This window comes from Hypanus sabinus, chromosome 14 (genome assembly GCF_030144855.1).
Source record: "Hypanus sabinus isolate sHypSab1 chromosome 14, sHypSab1.hap1, whole genome shotgun sequence".
NCBI lineage: Eukaryota > Metazoa > Chordata > Chondrichthyes > Myliobatiformes > Dasyatidae > Hypanus > Hypanus sabinus.
This window is the reverse complement of record NC_082719.1, coordinates 35,109,438-35,134,321: the sequence shown is the minus strand read 5'-3', so window position 1 is coordinate 35,134,321 and position 24,884 is coordinate 35,109,438. Positions and strand designations below refer to the sequence as shown.

At 41.7% G+C, this 24,884-nt stretch overlaps 1 protein-coding gene across 2 annotated transcripts in view; it reads right to left on the bottom strand.

The window, feature by feature from the left end:
• stim2b (stromal interaction molecule 2b) overlaps nucleotides 1–24,884 on the bottom strand; it is a 159,297-nt gene that overhangs the window by 20,341 nt on the left and 114,072 nt on the right. For both annotated transcript variants that reach the window (XM_059989006.1, XM_059989005.1), the window contains exons 5-8: nucleotides 21,094–21,205; nucleotides 20,403–20,518; nucleotides 10,523–10,700; nucleotides 7,773–7,950 (exon numbers count right to left, since the gene is read on the bottom strand). In XM_059989006.1, the coding sequence (XP_059844989.1) occupies nucleotides 7,773–7,950; nucleotides 10,523–10,700; nucleotides 20,403–20,518; nucleotides 21,094–21,205 (584 nt within the window). The remainder of the gene's footprint in view (nucleotides 1–7,772; nucleotides 7,951–10,522; nucleotides 10,701–20,402; nucleotides 20,519–21,093; nucleotides 21,206–24,884) is intronic.

Below are 24,884 nucleotides of genomic sequence, written 5' to 3'. Positions count from 1 at the left end.
ATTTTAAGTTGTTGCCGTTGACACTGTGTTGACTGTTTAACTTTGTACTTGGCTTAAATTTTCTTAGTAAGATTCACCCCCCGTTCCGGTCAGCTGGTGGCGCAGTGAGATCAGCGCCGGGCTCGTGTTCAATCCAGTGACAGACCGCTCCCGTGCCGGGTTGATGTCGAGCTCACAACTCAACCTCGTAAAAAAAACACTGCCACCTCCAGTTTAAGTACCCACGCGGAATATTGTGGAGGATCAAATACCCAAACCCGGCACAGCCCCCACTTGACCCATTTAACCTGTCTGAGTGCGGTGGTCCGTAGGACCCAGCAGACCTTGGGAGCTGGTGCAGCTCGGGACCCGCCACCCGCAGTGTTTCTGTTCCAATCATGATTGAAAATAAAGTGGAAATAATAAAACGTTTGGAAAGAGGTGAAACGCCATCGGTCATTGGAAAAGCAGGCTACAGTCGGTCAACGATCAGAACAATGTTAAAGGATAACAGATAAAGTGAGAATAATGGAGCATGTGAAAGGCCCTGCCCCGATGAAAGCTACAATTATTACTAAGCAACGCAATGGTTTAATTATTGGAATACATTCGTTTCTTAAGTGTTTTATTTGCATAGAAAGATAAAATATATACTATATACTAAGACAAATGTTTGACTAACTGACGCTACATAATACCGGATGTACTTTTTCCAACTTACGTACAAGTCCGACTTAAAAACGGACTCAGGAACAGAGCTCGTACGTAACCCGGGGACTGCCTGTATACTGAATAGATTGAGCGACATTTTAAAGTAAATAGCATTGAGAATTGAGTGCCAATTTTGCTGAGCGCATTGCATTCAAAGGCACTCAGTTTGCAAAGGAGTCTGGCTGTTCCAACCAAACCAGCCAAAGCGAACTTTGCAGATATTGTGAAAATAATGCAGGAACGTTTAGAACCAAAACCACTGTCGATTTCATAAGCAGAGTCAAAAGGAAGAGGAGTCTACTTCAGCATACACAGTTGAATTGCAGATGTTGTCTGAGCATTGTCAGTTCAATAATGGGCTTAATAATGCACTTAGAGTTTGTGGAATTTTACAAGAAAGCATTCAAAAATAGCTCCTAATGAAAGCACAACTTACATTTAAAAGGACAGTTGAAATAGCTTATTAATGGAAACAGCAGACGAAGACACAACTGAGTTGCAGTCAGGAATTAAAGTGAGCATAAACAAAATTGCAATGTCTAAACAAAAACCAGCCTGGCCAAACAAATGGTGTTTCCATTGTGGCAGGGGCTCACATACACCAGATCAAAGCAGATTTAAAGGTGAAGCTTGTAAGAAATACAACAAAGTAGAACACGAACAAAGAACAAGTCAGGCAGAAGTTATTAAGTTGCATTTTCAAAAAGAGCACTAACCTGCATGCTGTTGTTGAAAAATCTGACAATGTTGAGAGTAACACAGGACTGGGACTTACAACGTGAAAGCTAACAGCAGACAAGCAATATGCCTTACACCAGAAATGAGCGGTAAATTAATTAAAATGTGACTGGACACTAGTTTGGCTATTTTAGTCATTCCACAAAATGAGGTTGAACAGCATTTTAAAGATACTGAACTGAAGCCCACAGTTATATCCAAATAGGAACTTATACTGGAGAAAAGATAACCCCTGTGGGAATGACATTTGTAATAGCGAAATACAACAATCACCACTGGCGGAGTCAACTCCAACTTGATTGGAGATCCATCCATCATTTGCATGCTACATCCCTATGATAGGGTCAATTGAAAGCAAATGAATAATGTTACTGGATAATGCACAGATGTGTTCAAGGGTAGCATTGGAAAATTCAAACATATCAAGGGTATAATAGTGTTAAATAAAAATGCCAGACCCAAGTTTTGCAATGCTCATTGGGTTCCTTATACCAGCTCTTGAGCTAGATCGCAAGGAGGCTGAAGAATTCTTGCCAAGGTTGAGTGGAGCCCATGGGCAATGCCAGATGTTCTAGTAGCCAAGAAGAATGGGTCTGTCAGGATCTGTAGTGATTTTAAAGCCAACATCACCCCGGTACTGAAATAACCTACTGTCACTCCACTCTTTAAGAAAGTAGGAAGGCAGTAGAAAGGAAACTATAGACCAGTTAACTTGATCTCGGTGGTTGGGAAGATTTGGGAGTCAATTGTTAAGGATGAGGTGATGGAGTACTTGATGACACAGGACAAGATAGGGCAAAGTCAGCATGGTTTTTTCAAGGGAAAACCTTGCTTGACAAACCTGTTGGAATTCTTAGAGAAGATTACAAGTAGGATAGATAAAAGGGATGCAATGGATGTTGTATATTTGGAGTTTCAGAAGCCCTTTGACAAGGTGCCACATGAGGCTGCTTACCAAGTTAAGAGCCCACGGCATTACAGGAAATTTACTGGCATATTTAGAGCATTGACTGTTTGGTAAGAAGCACTTTGGTAGAAGAATTAAATGTGCAGGCTATTTTCTAAACGTGGAGAAAATCCAAAAATCAGAGATGCAAAGTGACTTGGGAGTCCTTGTGTAGAATAACTTAAAGGTTAACTTGTAGGTAGTGCTGCTGGTGAGGAAGGCAAATGCAATGTTAGCGTTCATTTCAAGAGGCCTAGAATACAAGATCAGGTATGGTAATAGATGCTGAGGCTTTATAAGGCACTAGTGAGGCCTCACCTTGAGCATTGTGAACAGTTTTGAGCTCCTCAAGTCTTAAAAAGATAAGAAGATTATGGGCTCAGAGCACAATGCAACAAGTGAGTTCTTTAAACTAAGCATCACTTACCATGGCCACACCACCAACACCACAAGAATTACACAAGCATGCTGAGAAAATTCAAACAGTGGTGGATACTCAAGGCCAAAAGACACGTTGCAGTTGTGGTCCTTTTTAGGAATTGTCAATTATTATAACAGGTTCATGCCAAGTTTGGCTACTGTGTTCCACCACTTGAACTCTTTACTGCAGGTCAGGATGAAACAGCAATGGACAAAGTAGTGGGAGGTGATTTTCAAAAAAGTAGAGGAAATGAAGACGTTTGACACTGTACTCACACATGATCTACAACATCCAGTGAAGCTTCCCTGTGATGCCTCACCTTATGCAGTCATGTCATATGTTATGAGTGACGGAAGAGAATGCCCCCATAACCTCTGCATCACATTCCCCTACCACTGCAGAGAAAAAGAATTCAAGAGGACGACTATTTATGGAAATGCTGATGGATCGTCCTGCTTACCCTTGGAAAAGAAAATACTGGAAAAATTTACAAAAAACTACACTTCTCTTGGTGTATTCTCCCTAACACAAAGCAAATGTGGCATAGATGATGCAAAGAAAAACAAGAAAATACCCCTCACTGTCTCAGGTCTACACGACAACTCAACATGGCTGAAATATACAGCAGAAACTCCAGTTCCCCCATTTTTATCAGCCCAGGGGTGAACTTGCCCTTGACAGAAGCTGCCTTATGTGGAGATTGAGAGTTGTCGTGCCATCCAAGCTGAGAGCTAAAATGTTATGGGAGCTACATGACAGTCATCTAGGCAAAGTTGAAATGAAAGCATCGCTTGAAGCTTTCTCTGGTGGCCTGGGATTGCTTGGCAGGTCGAGCAGCTTGCTATGGACTGTTCAGGATGCCAACAAGTTCCCAAGATGCCAAGAGTAGCGCCTCTCCATCCCTGGGAATGGCCTGCATTGGCATGGCGGAGGATTCATTTAGATTTTGCTGGTCCATTCATGGGCATAAATTTCTTCATAATAGTTGATGTAGCTACAAAGTGGTCAGAAGTGGCCTCCACTACAGCCTCACACAGTGATGCCTCTTCTCAAGGTCTGGTGTTCCAGAACACTTAGGCAGTGATAATGGACCACAGTTTGTTGTGGAACGGTTTCAGTCATTGCTAAAACTGAACGGAATAAGACATGTTAGCTTCGTACCACCCAGCTACAAAGGGTTTGAAGGAAAGGTCTGCCCAGAAACTAAACAATGCAATACGAGCAATGTCAGTAGAACACACTCCACTGACACCGAAGCAGAAGTTCGCCAATTTCCTCCTCGCATACCGCAAAGCAGCACACTCCACAAGTAACAACTCACCAGCCATACTGTTTCTGGGTCGGCCCTTGCATTCACACTTGGATCTCCTCAAACCCAATCTCAGAAAAAAGCATGCAGGACAAACAGCTGAGACAAACTGAAGGCTTTTCAAACTAGGAGGCTTGGTGTTTCACTCCTGGACAAGCAGTCCTGGTGAGGGACTACAGAGGTGATCAAAACTGGGTACTTAGAAAGATTAAGGACAGAACTGGGCCACTCTCCTACATATAGGAGATTGTGTCCGATATCATCTGGAGATGACACATTGACCAGTTGAGGAGAGCAGAGTCAATTATTAGAGAAACCTGTCAGAGCTACTTCCAGCAGTCCCTGAGTCAACTCCTACATCCACCACAGAGAACGCTCCAGGACCTGAGATTGTTTCACAGCCACAAGTCTCACCTGCTGAACAGAGTAAGAAAGCCTCTACAGTGATTAAATATTTAGTCCTGAATGGGACCATTTAAAATTTTTTATGCTGTTGATGTCTACATATTATTGAGTTGGAGTTTATAACTAAGCAGGGAGGTGTGTTGTGCATTCAACATTTCAGCAATCTTTAAGTAATGCAGTATTGTAAATATATTGTTTGGTTAAGCATTCTTGTCTGTTTAAAAACTTCATTACGGGTTGGTTATATGTAATATAAGTGAATCGCACATGTCATGTCGCTACCTCGTGATCCCTGCCCAACTCGTTTAAAGTGAACACAAAGTTCAACTCATATTTTGAACCCTTGTGTCTCTCTTTTAATTAAGTTAATGTTTTGGAGTTACAAAACATAACAGTACCACACAGAAAGATATTCTGACACACCAGGCAGAATAAGACATGCACTGTGGTGGTTATTCCCTGCCTGATAAATTTTGCCAATACGTGCCAGTAATAATTAAGCAAGTCAAAAAAAAATTAAGATTTTTTTATGATTTGCTTATGAGCAAATGACTAGACTTACTCACTTCTATTAAACTGAAAAGTAATCTGCTCTACAATAACTATTATAAAAAAATGGTAAACGAGTTGTAACTTGCACAGTACATCTCGGATAATTTGCAATTCAATTATTCAGAAACAATTTGATGATGTTTTCCCCATCCCCTTTAAACTCTCTGGGGCCCTGGATCCAGCACTACTTTCAATCTCACTGAGGCTCTTTATAAACGTAACAAAGCACTGTTTTCAACTCCTTTTAAACTTACCAGGTTGCCATTTTTCCAACAGCTTTAAAATTCACTGAGGGCCTGCTCCCACACATTCTTTACACTTCCTACACAACCTTTAAGCCTACCAAAACCCTGTTCCCTTACTCTCTTTGAATTCACAGAGATCCCCTTCCCACACTATTTAAAATCACCAGAGCCCTGTTTCCCATGCTCTCTTTCAGCTCTTCAAGACCCCTTCCTATTCTCCTATTCAACCCAACTGAGCCCATGCCTCTTCTAAATTTATCGGGGTCCTCTTCCCATGCTCCTTTTAATTTCACTGAAACCCCTTTCCCCAAGCTCTTTTGCTTTACCAGAGCTTCATTCCCATGTTGCCTTTAAACTCATCTGGTTTTATTTCCTTCGGTCTTTTAAGACTCCACCTGGTTCACAAAAAGAATGATTACCTAATTGTGTAACATCCAAATTAAGTGAATTACAAGTGCGTTGCAGTACTAATAAGAGTAATGCTCAGTAGTCTGGAAAACCCAGCACCACCAAAGTGCCGAGAGTACTGAAGGATCAGAATTTTAATCTAATTCAAGAATTTCTTCTTAATTCAGTTTTTTTTAAAAAAGATGACACAAGAAGAATTAGAAGCAAGAGCAATTCATTTGGTTTTGAATTCTTTCTGCTGATCATCAAGTTCACAGCTGACCTAGTCAGTGCCATTTTCCTGTACAACCCCTTATCCCCTGATTCACTGAATATTCAAAATTCAACCAATTATGATTTTGAAAAAGCTCCATAACTATGCCTCCACAGCACCCCACCCTCCTTGGCAGGGAATTCCACAGATTCACTACCTATTGCAGGAAGGAATTATTTGTCACCTCAGTCCAAAATGGCCTATCATTTATTCAAATATTCTGATCCTGACTTCTGGATTTTGCAGCCAGGAAAATATCTCCCTGAAGCCAGCCAGTTGAGACCCAGAAGCGTTTCCTAAGTTTCAATGAGATTACCTCCCATTCTTTTAAATTCTAGAGAGAACAAGCCAGATCCCCTCAATCTCTCATCATTCCGACAAATCTACCATTCCTGGAATTTCATAGGAACATAAGAAATAGGAGCAGGAGTAGGCCATCTGGCCCGTCGAGCCTGCCCACCATTCAATAAGATCATGGCTGATCTGGCCATGGACTCATCTCCATCTAACTGCCTTTTCCCCATAACCTTAAATTCCCCTAATCTGTCCAGTAATTTTATTGCACTGACCATTCTTGCCAACCACTGCTATTGGAACATTGGATCCTTGGAATGTATTGTTTTTACCATCTTCACAAGGTGATTTTACACTGACTTCCTTCAGTTCCTCATTCTCACTGCACTCTTGGTCCCTTGGTATACCTGATCGCGTTTTTGTGTCTATTTCTATGATGACAGGTACAGTTGTTTAATTCCTCCATCATTTCCTTACCCTCCCAAACGATAATCACAAACATTCGGTAGCCTCAATCACACTGATAGTTTTGACAGCCTGCCAGCAAAGGACTTCTGCAGGTCCAGCTATCCCTCGGTACTGGGGCAGCACCTGGACTATATTGGGCCATCCCAAAATGTAGGGAGTCATGGTGCCAGTACATGACACACCAGGAACCAAAGTGGATCAAGGAGTGACAGAAGATCTGCCCCTAAATGGATGCATATTATCACACACCATGGAAATAGGCCATTCAGCCCAACTCCTTCACTAACCAGTGGCACACCCTTTCATATTAATCTCATCTTCCAGCACTAGGCCCATATCCCCCTCTACCTCGCAATTCAAATGCTCATGTAGACACTTCATAACTGCTGTCAATGACACAGAGTCAACCACTTTCTCAGCCAGTCAATTCCAAGTATTTACCACTCTCTGAGTAAAGAAGTCTTTCCTCATATTGCCTCTGAACCTCTTCTACTTTACCCTATACCTTTTATCCCCTGCTGAAATGGGGAAAAGTTTCCTGCAGTCTATCTTACCTATATCCCTCATTGTTTTATATACCTCAGTTATGTGGCTTCTTAACTTCCTCCACTCCAGGGATAACTGGCCTAGTTTCTTCAGACTTGTCTCACAATTGAAATGCTCCAACCCAGGCAAAGTCTTGGTGAATCTCCTCTGCAACCCTTCCAGCACTATCAAATCTTTTCTATTGCATGTTGTCGAGAACAGCACATAGTGGTCTAATTGAGGTCTAACCAAGCTTTATAAAAATGAAGAATAGTCTCTCTAATTCTGCATTTGACTCTCCGATTAATGTGCAGTATCTGTTACCTACCCATATTTCCACCTCCAGGATTCCTCTGTTCCTCATACTCCCCAAGTATATAATCTAATAATCTGTGCTTCAACTTTCCTGAAAAACAATGAGCCTGTGCTGCAGAGAGTTTGCGTCATAAATTAGTGCTTCAGATAATAAAGTTTAAAAGCTCTAACTATATAAAACACTGGAATTTGAAAATCCGTACCTGTACAAGCTCCTCCTCCGCATATTTCAGCCTGCTAAGTTCAGTCTCTGAGCCCTCCCGCAGCTCTCGCAGGCGCTGTGCCTCTCGCTTGGCATCATTTATTTCCGTTTTCATTTTTTGTTCTAGATTTTGCTTCTCCACTTCAACAGTTCTGTTCTCTTCTTGAGCTTTTTGAAGTCTTCATTGAGGCAAGAAAAAAATTAAATGAAATGCAGTCATTTTCATAACCAATATTTTCGATTGACAGAGTTGTGCTATGTGTCTGAAAGTACGGCCCTGCTAGAAAGCACCTATCTGGAAGGAGATACTGTTAGCCAGAAACCAAATACTTCTATAAGATCCATTTATAGAATTACAATAGTAGCTACAGCTTCTTATTACTGTGTTAGATGTGGCACATGATAATTCAGTGTTTTCTCAGTTTAATCATTGTATGAAGTCTGACAACCTCTGGACAAACCAGTTTTCACATTTCTGAGTGAAACGCCCATGTTCAACATACCTTCTGACCTAGCCAAACACATCAGGAAGAATGTGGATGTGTGAATACTTAAAAGAAATGAGGCGTTTTGGGGAGTTCTTTGAGGAGGGTCATACAAAATCTCAAGGCTTAAGACTTGCACCTTAAAGGTTTAAGGTGTGATAGGGCAAAAAAAATCAAAATTTTAGACAATAGACAATAGGTGCAGAAGTAGACCATTTGGCCCTTCGAGCCTGCACCGCCATTTTGAGATAATGGCTGATTATCTACTATCAATACCCGGTTCCTGCCTTGTCCCCATATCCCTTGATTCCCCTATCCATAAGATACCTATCTAGCTCCTTCTTGAAAGCATCCAGAGAATTGGCCTCCACTGCCTTCCGAGGCAGTGCATTCCAGTCCCCCACAACTCTCTGGGAGAAGAAGTTTTTCCTTAACTCTGTCCTAAATGACCTACCCCTTATTCTCAAACCATGCCCTCTGGTACTGGACTTTCCCAGCATCTGGAACATATTTCCTGCCTCTATCTTGTCCAATCCCTAAATAATCCTATATGTTGCAATCAGATCCTCTCTCAATCTCCTTAATTCCAGTGTGTACAAGCCCAGTCTCTCTAACCACTCTGCGTAAGACAGTCCCGACATCCCAGGAATTAACTTGGTGAATCTACGCTGCACTTCCTCTATAGCCAGGATGTCCTTCCTTAACCCTGGAGACCAAAACTGTATACAATATTCCGGGTGTGGTCTCACCAGGGCCCTGTACAAATGCAAAAGGATTTCCTTGTTCTTGTACTCAATTCCCTTTGTAATAAAGGCCAACATTCCATTGGCCTTCTTCACTGCCTGCTGCACTTGCTCATTCACCTTCAGTGACTGATGAACAAGGACTCCTAGATCTCTTTGTATTTCTCCCTTACCTAACTCTACACCATTCAGATAATAATCTGCCTTCCTGTTCTTACTCCCAAAGTGGATAACCTCACACTTATTCACATTAAATGTCATCTGCCAAGTATCTGTCCACTCACTCAGCCTGTCCAAGTCACCCTGAATTCTCCTAACATCCTCATCGCATGTCACACTGCCACCCAGCTTAGTATCACCAGCAAACTTGCTGATGTTATTCTCAATGCCTTCATCTAAATCGTTGATGTAAATCGTAAACAGCTGTGGTCCCAATACCGAGCCCTGTGGCACCCCACTAGTCACCACCTGCCATTCCAAGAAACACCCATTCACCGTTACCCTTTGCTTTCTATCTGCCAACCAGTTTTCTATCCATGTCAATATCTTCCCCCCAATGCCATGAGCTCTGATTTTACCCACCAATCTCCTATGTGGGACCTTATCAAATGCCTTCTGAAAATCGAGGTACACTACATCCACTGGATCTCCCCCATCTAACTTCCTGGTTACATCCTTGAAAAACTCCAATAGATTAGTCAAGCATGATTTGCCCTTGGTAAATCCATGCTGGCTCGGCCCAATCCTATCACTGCTATCTAGATATGCCACTATTACATCTTTAATAATGGACTCTAGCATCTTCCCCACTACTGATGTTAGGCTGACAGGATGATAGTTCTCTGTTTTCTCCCTCCCTCCTTTCTTAAAAACTGGTATAACATTAGCCAATCTCCAATCCTCAGGAACTGATCCTGAATCTAAGGAACATTGGAAAATGATTACCAATGCATCCGCAATTTCCAGAGCCACCTCCTTTAGTACCCTAGGATGCAGACCATCGGGACCTGGGGATTTGTCAGCCTTCAGTCCCATCAGTCTAGTCATCACCATTTCCTTCCTAATGTCAATCTGTTTCATTTCCTCTGTTACCCTATGTCCTTGGCCCATCCATACATCTGGGAGATTGCTTGTGTCTTCCTTAGTGAAAACAGATCTAAAGTACTCATTAAATTCTTCTGCCACTTCTCTGCTTCCCGTAATAATTTCACCCAATTCATTCTTCTAGGGCCCAACATTGTTCTTAACTATCTTCTTTCTCTTCACATACCTAAAAAAGCTTTTGCTATCCTCCTTTATATTCCTGGCTAGCTTGCGTTTGTACCTCATTATTTCTCCCCGTATTGCCTTTTTAGTTAAGTTCTGTTGTTCCTTAAAAATTTCCCAATCATCTGTCCTCCCACTCACCTTAGCTCTGTCATACTTCCATTTTTTCTCTGGATTTTCTCTGGACGTCATTCACAGTTATCTTCCAGAAGCAAATTCTGAAACTTCTTATCTTGCTCATCTCACTTTGAACTCACCTCTCTTGAAATTCCATCAGGCTTTCCTCAGCTCTGTGCAGACTGTCGAGCTCTTTCATCATCTTTGTGATGTGTTCTTTGGAGTTCCTGTTCTGGGTGTATGCAAACCAACAGCCACCAACACCAACAAACATTGAAACAGCAAGAATGAAGTCCTTCAACCAATTATGACGAGGGCCTGAAAAGCAGAAGTTACCTCTGTAAAGAAAATATTCAATGACCATTATGTAAAACATCTTTGAAGGTTAGCTCTCCATAATGAAACATTTGTTATGGAGGTTCAATGTTGCACCTTTCTCGCAAACATTTTAAAAGTCACAACAAATTGTCAGTGCTAAATACAAGATATTATTCAATCTGTCGTAACGAAAAACACATAATTGCAAAGGCAACCACTGTATGTGTAACATCAACATCAACCACATTTATTTAATTGCCTTATAAAGACAAACCAGTTCAGCGTTTTTGTTTACAGTGTAAGACTTGGCTAAATTCAAAATTTATCCATATTCTTTATCAACTACAGCTCAGCGTTCAATACTATCATACGATAAGCTTCAAGGCATTTTTCACCTCAATACCTCCGTGTGCAGTTGGATCCTCGAGTTCATCACTTGCAGTCAACTCAGATTGGCAACAGTATTTCCTCCACAAGCTCCATCAGCACAGGGGCACCACAAGGCTGTGTAATAGCCCCCTGCTCTACTCGCTTTACACTTACAACTGTGAGGCTAAGCACAGCTCCAATACTATATCTAAGTCTGCTGACACCACTGCTGTAGGCAGAATCGAAGGTGGTGATGAATCGGCATATAGGAGGGAGATTGAAAATCTGATTGAGTGGTGCCACAACAACCTCTCACTCAATGTGAGCAAGACTAAAGAGCTGATTATTGACTACTGGAAGAGGAAACTGGAGGTCCATGAGACGGTCCTCATTGAGGGTCAGAGGTGGAGAGAGTCAGCAACTTTAAATTCCTCTGTGTTATCACTTCAGGTGATCTGTCCTGGGCCCAGCACGTAAGTGCCATGACAAAGAAAGCACAGCAGCGCCTCTACTTCCTTAAAAGTTTGCGAAGATTCAGCATGACATTTAAAACTTTGACAAACTTCTATAGATGTGTGGCGGAGAGTATATTGACTGATTGCATCATGTCCTGGTGTGGAAACAACAATGCCCTTGAATAAAAAATCCTATAAAAAGTAGTGGATACAGCCCAGTCCATCACTGGTAAAGCCCTCCCCACCATTGACCACATTTACATAGAGCACTGTCATACAAAAACAGCATTCATCAGCGAGAACCCCACCACCCGGGCCATGCTCTCTTCTCATGCTGCTATGAGAAAGAAGGTACAGGAGCCTCAGGACTCACACTTACCAGGTTCAGGAACGGTAATTACTCCTCACACGTCAAGCACTTAAAGGGGATAACTTCACCTGCCACATCACTTACAGAACTCTTTTATCTCATGTTCTCGATGTTTATTGCTTATTCATTTATTTTTTTATTTGCACACTGGTTGTTTGTCCATCTGATTGCATTTCTTGGATTTACTGTGTATGCCCTCAAAACTGAAGGCGGAGCTTAGGATAATGGCGCCTAACGGCGACTCCTTTGCTTACATCTTCAGAAAAGCTCTACTTCCATCTTTAGTGTCTCTATTTTTCTCTTTTAGGGTTCTTTTCAAGACCCTGACCTAGAGTTACACACTGATTTCAGTTCTTTGTGGGAATGGGACCCATTCTCGGGGCTCCACGACTGGCCGTTATTCGACAGGCCAAGGGTTTGGCCTGAGTCTCGATTGTGTTCAAAATCCTAAGATCTCAGAGCTCTGGAGACGGGCAGATCGAGGGTCGGTGTCACGGCAGGAGACTCGTGTGTCATCAGCGAGGCCAGAAAATCTTTCGCTGTGGGCCCGAAGACCCGAGATCTTTGCCATCTTCAGACACAGAACTTGAAAAAAGCAACAAAATGGACTTCTACCATCATAAACCAGCGGGTTGTTGTTATGTCTCCCGCTCGCTGTGAAAATGGGAGACACCTCCCTCTCCCTTGCCAGGGAGAGGGAGAACCAGTGTTTTGTGAAATGTCCAATGAAATGTGAAGCCTTTGGGGTGACTTTGGTCTGTGTCTTTGCTATTTCTTAGCACACGCTTGGCTTGATGACGGTACTGATGCTCTTTTTTTTGCTGGTGGGAGGAGGGGGGGGATCGTTGCTTGCTGCCACTTAGGCGCGGGAGGGGGGAATTGGGGAGGACTTTGGGGCTCTCATGTTTAACTGTCGTTCATTCTTTGGGGCACTTCTCTGTTTTTGTGGATGTTTGTGAAGAAAAAGCATTTCAGGATGTATATTGTATACATTTCTCTGACATTAAATTGGACCTTTGAACCTTTGAAATAAAACTTCTGGTCAAGATGGCGCTAGCCAACAATGATTCCTTTGGTGACATCTTCCAGGTAGCCAATCTCTTCAATTATCTCACTTTCGCTATGTCTTCTGCTTGTTCTTTTTGTCTTGATTGTGTTTTGGAAACTTTTGGAGCCTGTGCCACGTGGTATGGAATTTTATTGAATGATCTAGCGCTTCTGCTGTTCCCAGAGAAGACCGAGATCAAGAGCTGCCTCATGGAGAAGACCAGAGACGGAGCCCAAGGACATGATCGGCTCCATTTTGAAGCACCGAGGCTAATGCGGAGGAGGTCAGCGGTCACTCTCCACAGAAGCCACGGGGCTGATGGCGGTCAGCAGCGTTCCAAACCCAGTGTGGCCGTTGCTCTTCATGGAAGGACTGAGTTCGTGTGGTTATTTCCATCTGTTTGTTTTAAAATTACATGCATTATGTATAAGAATCTCTGAGGTGCATTGTGCCTGCCTCTCTTCCAGGAATAAAGAACTTGGATCCGGTCAAACCCAGGAGAAGACAGGAAAAACTGTTTGGAAGATGGACTTCCCGCCTCGTCTATTTTACTTGAGCTGAGTTACAACCACCTAGGGAATGGTTTTAAGCTGGAACTTTGTTTCAGTAGCATGGAAGAGGCAAGTGTTCAGGAACTATGTTTACAAAACCTTTCAAGTTACAAAATTGAATTCTCTCTGGCAATATTGATTCCTTTCCTATTTAAGAGAGATAAAAAAGGTCTGTGACCTGTTTCCATTAGGGAGGAGGCAAACCAAGGACATGGAGGATAAAAGAGGAAATAATTTTGTAAGATTTATAATTACTATTCCTGCTCAAACAATAGAGAATAGATAAATGAAGCTGATCTTTTATATATAGCCTTCAAGCCTTAGTTGTCCACTCTAATACCACGTTAAATGGTTTCCTATCAAATAAGAGAATAAGATGTGGGAGCAGAATTAGGCTATTCAGCCTGTGTAGTCAGCTCAGTCATTCCATTATGGGTGATTCATTGTCACTCTCAGCCCCATTCTCCTGCCTGCTCCCCACAACCTTTGACCCCAGTACTAATCAACAACCTATCAATGTACGTTTTAAATATACCCGATGACTTGGTCTCTACAGTCATCTATGGCAATGAATTCTACAGATTCACCACCCTCTGGCTAAAGAACTTTAGCTAAACTGGCTAAAAAACTGCTCACGATACTCCTGTGTGGTCTGACCAATGCCTCATAAAGCCTCGGCTGTACCGGCTTCCTCTTACGTTCTCGTTTCCCTGAAAGGAATGCGGATATTGCATTTGCCTTCCTTAGCACCAACTCAATCTGCAAATTAACCTTTAGGGAATCCTGCACAGGGACTCTCAATTCTTTTTACACCTCTGATTTCAAAATTTGATCCCTTTTCAGAAAATAGTCTATGATTTTAATTCTTCTACCTAACTGCATGATTCTTTCTAAGCCCAAGATCCCCTACCTTGGCCTTAGTGAAAGGCAAGATCGACAATAGACAGTAGGAGTAGGCCATTCAGCCCTTCTAGACAGCACCGCCATTCACTGTGATCATGGCTGATCGTACACAATCACTACCCCGTTCCTGTCCTCTCCCCATATCCCTTGACCCCGCTATCTATAAGAGCTCTATCTAACTCTCTCTTGAATGCATCCAGAGACTTGGCCTCCACTGCCTTCTGGGGCAGAGCGTTTCACATATCCACCACTCTCTGGGTGAAAATGTTTTTCCGCATCTCTGTTCTAAATGGCCTACCCCTTATTCTTAAACTGTGGCCTCTAGTTCTGGACTCACCCATCAGCGGGAACATGCTTCCTGCCTCCAGCGTGTCCAATCTCTTAATAATCTTATATGTTTCAATCAGATCCCCTCTCATCCTTCTAAATTCCAGTGTATACAAGCTCAGTCGCTTCAATCTTTCAACATATGACAGTCCCGCCATTCCGGAAATTAACCTTGTGAACCTATGCTGCACTCCCTCAATAGCAAGAATGTCCTTCCTCAAATTTGGAGACCAAAACTGCACACAATACTCCAGGTGGGGTCTCACCAGGGCCCTGTACAACTGCAGAAGGACCTCCTTACTCCTATACTCAATTCCTCTTGTTATAAAGGCCAGCATGCCATTAGCTTTCTTCAGTGCCTGCTGTACCTGCATGCTTGCTTTCATTGACTGATGTACAAGAACACCTAGATCTCATTGTACTTCCCCTTTTCCTAACTTGACTCCATTTACATAGTAATCTGCCTTCCTGTTCTTGCCACCAAAGTGGATAACCTCACATTTATCCACATTAAACTGCATCTGCCATACATTTGCCCACTCACCCAACCTGTCCAAGTCACCCTGCATTCTCATAACATCCTCCTGACATTTCACACTGCCACCTAGCTTTGTGAAATCAGCAAATTTGCTAATGTTACTTTTAATCCCTTCATCTAAATCATTAATGTATATTGTAAATAGATGCGGTCCCAGCACCGAACCTTGCGGTACCCCACTGGTCACAGCCTGCCATTCCGAAAGGGACCCGTTAATCGCTACTCTTTGTTTCCTATCAGCCAGCCAATTTTCAATCCATGTCAGTACTCTGCCCCCAATACCATGTGCCCTAATTTTGCCCACTAATCTCCTATGTGGGAATTTATCAAAAACTTTCTGGAAGTCCAGGTACACTACATCCACTGGCTCTTCCTTGTCCATTTTCATAGTTACATCCTCAAAAAACTCCAGAAGATTAGTCAAGCATGATTTTCCCTTCGTAAATTCATGCTGACTCGGACTGATCCTTCTACCGCTATCCAAATGTGTCATAATTTCCTCTTTTATAATTGACTCCAGCATCTTTCCCACCACTGAGCACCTCCGAAGGTACCGGAGTAAAACAATAATGACAAAAAAAGTTGGTCCAAAGGTCTTTTAAAACCCATCCAGTATTTTTGCTAACAATCTCCTGGATCTTGGCTAAAGATCACTGATATTGTTTAAAGGTGATTACTAATAAATATGACAGAATAAAATGAAAGTTGCAGTATTATTTATAGTTGGATACTTAGATCTTGAGCTGGCCACTGTTGGGGATTCCGGAGTTATGGAATTATATGTATATAGGTAGTCCCCGAGTTACGAATGTCCGACTTATGGACAACTCGTACTTACGAACTGAGGAAGGAGAATGCCCTCTGCCATTTTAAGTCAGATCACAACGCTGTCCGCCATTTTAAGTTGGATCGCGATGCCGTCCTCCATTTTAAGTCATTGCCATTTACACTGTGTTGAGTGTTTAACTTTATATTTGGCTTAGATTTTTCTTAGTAAGATTCACCCTGACCCCGCCGCCCCTTCCCCCACCGTTCCGGTCGGCTGGTGGCGCGGTCAGATCAGCGAGTTCGATCCAGTGACAGACCGCTCCCGTGCCGGGTTGATGTCGAGCTCCCAACTCGACCTCGTAAGGAAAATCTGCCACCTCCAGTTTAAGTACCCACGGGGAATATTGTGGAGGATGAAATACCCAAACCCAGCACAGACCGCGCTTGCCCCATTTAGCCTGTCTCAGTGCGGTAGCCCTTAGGACCCAGCGGACCTCGGAAGCCAACGCAGCTTGGGACCCACCGCTCTCAGTGTTTCTGTTCCATTGACGGGAAGCGATCACGATTGAAAATAAAGTGGAAATAATAAAGCGTTTGGAAAGAAGTGAAACTTCATCGGTCATTGGAAAAGTGGTAGGATCAATGATCGGTCAATGATCGGAACAATTTTAAAGGATAACAAATAAAGTGAGAATAATGGAGCATGTGAAAGGCCCTGCCCCAATGAAAGCTCCAAATATTACTAAGCAACGCAGTGGTTTAATTATTGAAATACATACGTTTCTTAAGTGTTTTATATGCATAGAAAAGTAAAATGTATACTGTATACTAAAACAAATGTTTGACGAACTGACGCTAAATAATACCGGATGTACTTGTTCCGACTTGCATACAAATCCGACTTAAAGACGGACCCAGGAACGGAACTCGTACATAACCCGGGGACTGCCTGTACTACCACGAATTAATTCAATGAAAACCAGTCAGGAGTTTTCAATGTAAATTGCCAGCAGCTGCTGCCATCCGGAAGAAAGTAAAGGAGCTTCAGGACTCACACCACCAGGTTCAGGAACAGTTATTCCCCCTCAACCATCAGGCTCCTGAAGCAGTGAGAATAACTTCACTCGACCCATCACCTAACTGCCTTTCACAGGACTTTTTCACAGCACTGTAATCATTATTATTATTTCTTTTTTTCATAACTATTTGGGACAGTTGGTTGCCTTTTGCCCATTGGTTGTTTGTCCACCCTGTCGGGTGCAGTCTTTCACTGATTCCATTATGGCTCTTGGATTATTGAGTTTGCCTGTGAGAAAATTAATTTCAGGGTTGTATATGATGACTTATACGTACTTTGATAATAAATTTAATTTAAAAGCACAGCTATGTAAACAAACAGTATCATATACAGAGCACAGACTAATGACCAACAGCAGGGGGCTAACTTCTCAAGAGATACAATTTGCAAAGTGACATGACCACTTTTTGTATGCAATAGACACTGGAAGTATTCTAATTAGATCCATAAAATGATACAAAATCAAAACACCCTTCAACCCAACAGGTCCAGGCCCACCAAGATCGTCACCAGCCCATATTTGGCTGACATTCCTCTAAATCTCTCCTATCCATTTACCTTTTAAATGTTGACAGTATAGATAGATAGATAGATAGATAGATAGATATTTTATTGAGTAAAGGAAATTACAGTGTCACAGCAGCATTACAAGTGCATAGAAATACAAATATTAGAAGAAAAGTAAGAAAGAATAAAAAAAAGTTGCCTCAAACAGTCTAACAGGAGGGTGTCATCACTTCCCCGGCCTTGGAGGAGTATACCTGCCTCAGTCACTTCCTCCAGTAACTCATTCCATATACTGATCTCCCTAGGTGACAAAGTTGCCCCTTAGGCTCCTATTAAATCTCTCCCCTCTGACCTTAAACTTATGCCATCTAGTTCTTGATTCCCTAACCCTGAGGAAAAATCTGTGTACATCAACTCTATCTATGCCGCTTGTGATTTTATACACCTCTGTAAGATCACTATTTTCCTTTGCTCCAGTGAGAAAAATCCCAACCTGTTCAATCTAACTCAGGCACTCAGGTCCCGGCAACATCCTCATAATTTCCTCTTTCCAGCTTAATGACACACATACTTCCTATAGACTGGTGAACAAAGATAAACATGGTATTTCAATTGCCGCCTCAACAACATCTTGTACAACTGCAACATAACATCCTAACTTCTATACTTACAACCCTGAATGATGAAGATCAGAGTGCTATAAGCCTTCATCACCACACAGTCTACTTATGACGTCACTTTCAGGTCACTGTGTAGTTTTATATCTCGATCTCTCCGTTCTACTACCTCATTTATCTTTCCAAAATGCCACACTTCACACTTACCCAGATTAAGCTGCATTTACCATTCCTCAGCCCATCCTAGCTGCCTCTGCACTGACGAGGCAATTAGGAATAAAACAACATTGGGGATTCTGGAGACAAACACAGATCAGACTGAGTAAGGATAGTAAATTTCCCACACTCTTTGTAATGACAGTAACTTCATTGTTTTTTTAAATTGCAAATTGTATTTAATTATTCAAACAATTTCCCCCGCTGCCATGGTGGGACTTGAACTTGCGCTCCTGAATCAGAGCTCTAGCACTCTGGCTGTTTTCCCAATCATTTAACTGTAGTACTGTCATTTACATCAGCTCCTACCTAGACTACGCCTAATACCATGGTGAAAGTAGAATACAGCCATCGTAGGGTCAGAAGATCTGCCCAGTATTTTAAGACAGTGCTGAAATGAATGAAAACAGAGAATCCTGTTATTTACTGCTTTGTGCAATTCAGTTATCAGGAAAATTGTCAATTCTACAACACACTTATACAAATTCATACAGCTAGTCTCTCTAAAAAGTTTTTGTTTGATTTCCAAACCACTCATTCAGAATGACCCTGTCAGTAGTAACTTCAACTGATGCAGTTCTCACTGATTGAGAACTTGGTGGGAACTCATCAGAAATGGTGTCCATCACCTCCCACCATCACCACAGAAGTTCTAGCCCATTTTAACAAAAGGATCCAAACATTACTTAAGAAATAGACATGGAGTAATAGTGCCATCTAATGGGGAAGTAATTACCCTGACTAAGCTAGCTTTTGATCACTTCCAGTTTCTCTCAGGTAAATTGCATGAAATCAATTAGACCATATAGAAGGCCAGGCTGCCTAACAAACTTGTGCCAGCACCAAGCTCTATTCAAGCCTCTCTTTATTTAGCTTCTATTAACATAGCTCTCAAGTTATATACACTTACCTGGCTTCACCTTGACCTACTGTTACAACTATTGCAATAATGTAGTCTAAAATTCACAAATACAGAGTCAAACTTGATGACGGTTAAGGCCCTGAATTCCATGTGTAAACCAGATCTATTAATCTAAGGGAAGACCTGTCCTAAAGAACAGGAGACTCCAGGTTCAATCTAAACATACAGATTTGGAGGAGGAAGCCCCTTGGCCCCACCATTTAAGACATCAATGGCTGCTTTGACTGTAACCCCAGTTCTTCACTCATAACTGCTCCCTGAGTAACTTTTTACCCTTTGCATATCATATATACTTCTGCCTTAAAAACAAAGATTCTGTTTCAACCACCAGTCAAGAAAAATAATTCCAAAGACTCATGGCCTTCAAAAAAGAAATTTCACCTCATCTGTAATGGGTAAAATGGGTAATATACCCCCCACCTCAGTTCTGAATTCTCCAACAGAATAAACATCCTTCCTGCATCAAGAACCATTCTCCATAGGATATAAGCTTTGCTTGCCATTTAAAAAAACCTGCTCAGTTTAAATAGCAGTCCAACAAACCACCTCTGAACTACACGCAATGCATTTACTCCTTCCTTAAATAAACTGACCAATGCTATGCACATTTCTCAGGATGCAATCTCAACAATGCCCCCCATAACTGAAGCATAACCTCAATAATTTTGTACTCCATTATTCTCAAAATAATTGATACAATTTTCCAAGTTTTCCCCATTACTAGCTTTTTGAGAGTCATGTGCTAGGATATCCAGATCCCTTTGCATCAAAGTACCAAGCCAGTTGATGTTAGTCTTAGCAGCAGGAAAGATATTTTACGATCAACCACAGCTCTCTCAGATACAAAGAATGGTATAAAAATCGAGGTTCCCACTCCACCTGGCAAACCCACACTAGGGCTGCAGCTTGGCGACCAACAAAACTGTCTTTCATTAGTATTTAATACTTGTGCCTAAAGTTGTGGCTGTGAGTTAACTCATTAAAAAGCTACTAAACCTGTTTAAAGAAGTACGCATTTTAATCTGATACTCACGAATGGGAGCTCCAAACAGCACGGCATCGAGTGCCTTTAGCTGAAGCTTTTGCCTGTGGCTTCGGTCTGTGATTTTTAAATTAGTCACCATAAATGAAATCTCATTGACAGCTAGCCTGCAAAACAAACACCAGTTTTAGAAATACAATGTCTATGAAAAGGTACAAAGAAGCAATGTGGTAAAACTTGCTCTTCCAACTTGTAGCAAAACAAGTTACTTTCCCTCTTCCTTGTACTATGATTTTCACAGTGTATAACCAGGTCTTGAATGTTTTACCAAGGCGACTGATCTTGTGCCCAAATGAGTTTTGGCAAGTTACTGGTCTGTGGAGCACAAAATTGCTCGCCTTGAGGTATTAATCATCAACAGGAGTAAGTCTGAATCTCCAAGTTGCATAGACACAGAGGATTAACACTCTTGCTCATCTGAAGAGCAAACACCACCATAATCTGGGTGAACAAAATGGTTTGGCTCTGTGTTGCAATCCATTTTAATTCAATGAAGACAATTTTTATGTCATCGCCTGAAATTACTTAATAACACTGTGTGCTGATCCTCATATCTCTAAAATTAATGTAAGATGATTTCATGTAATTTTTATTAGCCATTAAGTACAATGTTTAGCTTTTAGGACATTGCCATCACTGATGGAGGTGGAAACCGGAGATCTACCTGCAGCAAAAAACATACCTGGGTAGGTCTGCTCCTCGAATTTTGATTTCCTGAAAAATCTTTGCATACTGTGGTAATTCCACAAAGTGAATTAACCAGTCCATCGTTTCATCCACTGTCCAATTGTGTACTGTAATTTAAACAAGAGACATAATGGAATGTCAATAAATGATCAGCTTAATAATGATCAATAAGGAAATGTTCTAAACCTTTGCAAGTTTTAAAATACTCCATGTTATTTTATTACTTGAGTCTTACTACTATTGTACAGAAAGGATACGAATGGAAGTAAAAGAAACTGAAGAAACCTTGTTAATTACCACTAGTCACTCTGGAAAATATGTAAACAGAAGGCAATGAATGAGAAAATGTAAGAAATTAATTGCTGGAACAGTGAAATATCAAAACACTGCACATACTGGAAATCTGAAATAAGAGTGCTGTAAATTCTCAGCGCTTCAGGCAGCATTTATGTAATGACAAGACCAAGTGAACTGAATTTCGAACATAAGGTGGAACAGACGGTTCTATTACTGAATTTGACGTTGATTCCTGGGTCTGCCTCATCGTAAGATGAGATGCTGCTCCTTGTGCTGACTTTGGAACAGTGCAAGAAGCCAAAAGGCAGGGCTCAGAGTGGGTGGGGGATGGAGAATTAAAGTCACAGGCAACTTCAAGTTCCCTCTTGTGCCATGGACAGAGTATCTCAGTTCTTTAATGGAAAAAAGAATGAGAAAGTGTGAGCACTGAACATGGTGCACTAAACTTGAAAGAAGTAGAAATGGATCACTGCTTCACCAGCAAGAAGTGTTTGGCTCCCTGATTGGTGGGAAGGGAAGAAATGAAAGGACAGGCATTGCATCTCCTGAAGTTACAGGAGAAAGTGCTGGGAGAAGAGGAGTAGGGGTTGGTGGATTTGGAAGAGTAAACCAGCAGAGGGAACATGTTGAAAGAGGTACAAAGAGAACAATGTGTTTGCTAGTGGCAATGGAAATTACCCTAGATAATCTGCTGATTTGACAAGATAGTTGCGTGGAAAGTAAGGACAAGGGAAAACCTATACTTGGCAAGGTGGAAGGAGAGGGGTACGGGCAGAGTTCAGGGAATAAAACAGATGCACTGTGCCTTCAGCGAAGGTGGAAAGAAAGTAAGGGTTAAAGGAAGAGATCGTGAAAGCACTCAAACGGAAACTACTGTTATCTTAACAAGAAAACTGGCAGAATGGATCGGAGTCCCAGGGAAAGTGAGATGGGAGGTGCAGACGTAGCTTAGCAAATGAATGGAGGCATCAATGCACAGGATCAGAAAAAGATGCAGAGCATTGTAAACCCAGCCAGCTCCATCATAGGCACTAGCCTCACGCCATTTTCAAAAGGCAATGTCTCAAGAAGGTGGTATCCATGATGATGGACCTGCACCATCCAGGACATGCCCTCTTTACATTACTACCATCAATGAGGAGATACAGGAGCCTGAAGGCACACAGTCAATGTTTTAAGAACAGCTTCTTCTCCTCTGCCATCAGATATGTGAAAGGTCTGTGAATCCCAGAACAACAAAACAAAAAAAAATTCATGACATTCTGATCCTGATTCTGAAGAAAGACTGGAAGAAGGGCTGTCAGAAGAAAATTTGTTTAGGCTGGTGACCAGAATTTAGGCAAAGGTTCCCATTTGGAGAGTGGAGCATTTTGCTATGATGAGATCTCTATTTAACAAAAGTATGTTGGTAAATCAATGGTAAGCATTCAGGGAAGAAATCACAAGGGTTAGACTATGTCTTTACACAAGAGGAAAATCATGCAAAAATTGAATACGAGTAGATAAAACTGAATACAATTAAAACAGCATGGAAGGGTTAATAATTAGAGTTTTATCATGTTTGAAAGTGATAATCATAAGGGATTATAATTAATTCCTAGTTATTAACATAAGAAATGGAAAGAGTATGCCATTCAATTATCTCAGCAGAACTTTTACCTCAGTGCCACCTTCCCATACCACACATCTCACACATCTGTTCCTTCCTTTAATATCCAAAACTCTTTCATGTTCTGCCTTGAATCTACTCAGTGCCTTAACTCCCACCAACCACGAATCTAGAGAATTCCAAAGACTTATTATTTATATAATATAATGCCTTGAAAGAGTATTCAGCCCAGAATCCTTTGTTCACATAAATGAATATTACAACCAGGGATTTTGATCAATTTAACTGTGAATACTCATTTGTTAATATTACAAAAACACAGAAAACCTACAGCACAATACAGGCCCTTTGGCCCACAATGCTGTGCCGATCATGTCCGCACCTTAGAAATTACCTAGGGTTACCCATAGCCCTCTATTTTTCTAAGCTCCATGCACCTGTCCAGGAGTCTCATAAAAGATCCTATCGTATCCGCCTCCACCACTATGGCTGGCAGCCCATTCCACGCACTCGTTGCTCTCTGCATTAAAAACTTACCCTTGACATCTCCTCTGTACCTACTTCCAAGCAATTTAAAATTGTACCCTCTTGTGCTAGCCATTTCAGCCCTGGGGAAAAGCCTCAGTCTATCCACACGATCAATGTCCTATTGACCTATTGCATCCTATTGATGTCTCGCTGTAACCTCTGACAGCCCTCCACACTATCCACAACACCCCCAACCTTTGTGTCATCAGCAAATTTGATGACACAAATTTACTAACCCATCCCTCCACTTCCTCATCCAAGTCACTTATAGAAATCACAAAGAGGAGGGGTCCCAGAACAGATCCCTGACGTACACCAATGGTCACTGACCTCCATGCAGAACATGACCTGAATACAATCACACTTTTCCTTCTGTGGGCAAGCCAATTCTGGATCCACAAAGCCATGTGCCCTTGGATCCCATGCCTCCTAATATTTCTCAATAAGCCTTGCATGGGTTACCTTAACAAATGCCTTCCTTAAATCCATATATACTACATCTACTGCCCTCTACCTTCATCAATGTGTTCAGTCACAACCTCAAAAAATTCAACCAGGCTTGTAAGGCACAACCTGCATTTCACAAAGCCATGCTGACTATTCCTAATCATATTATGCCTCTCCAAATGTTCATAAATTCTGCCTCTCAGGATCTTTTCCATCAACTTACCAACCACTGAAGTATGACTCACTGGTCTATAATTTCCTGGGCTAGCTCTACTCCCTTTCTTCAATAAGGGAACAATTTCTGCAACCCTCCAATACTCTGGAAACTCCCCGTCCCCACTGATGATGCAAAGATCATTGCCAGAGGCTCAGCAATCTCCTCCCTCGCCTCCCACAGTAGCCTGGGTACATGTCATCCGGTCTTGGAGACATTTTGAACTTTATCTACACTAGGTGTCTGCACTAATTTTGTTCGTTGCGTACACTGGATGAATCCCACCGTCAGTAACTATAGTGCTGTAGTACTATTGTTTAGTGTTCTAATTTGTTCTGCATCTGATTTAAATACATAATTCTGTCCTTTTTTTGTACCTGCTTAACTATTTCTATGAAACTTCAGTTAAGTTGGGCAGATGCTTAATTGGGCCAAAATGTACTGGTCCTGAAGTGTCCCAATTAACTGGAATCCACTGTGCTCACATTGCTCCTGAATCTTGGGAACAAAAACATTATATACCAGGAAGATGTGATTTCTAATTTCTGTCCTTATTGAGCACAGGGGCTTAAAATATTTCTGCCTAAACCATAGAAGGGAGTTCTACTACCTTCCTACTTTCAATTTTAAATCAATTCTACTTAAACACTTATTTATACAACATTGTTCTCTACTGAAAAGTCTATTTGTA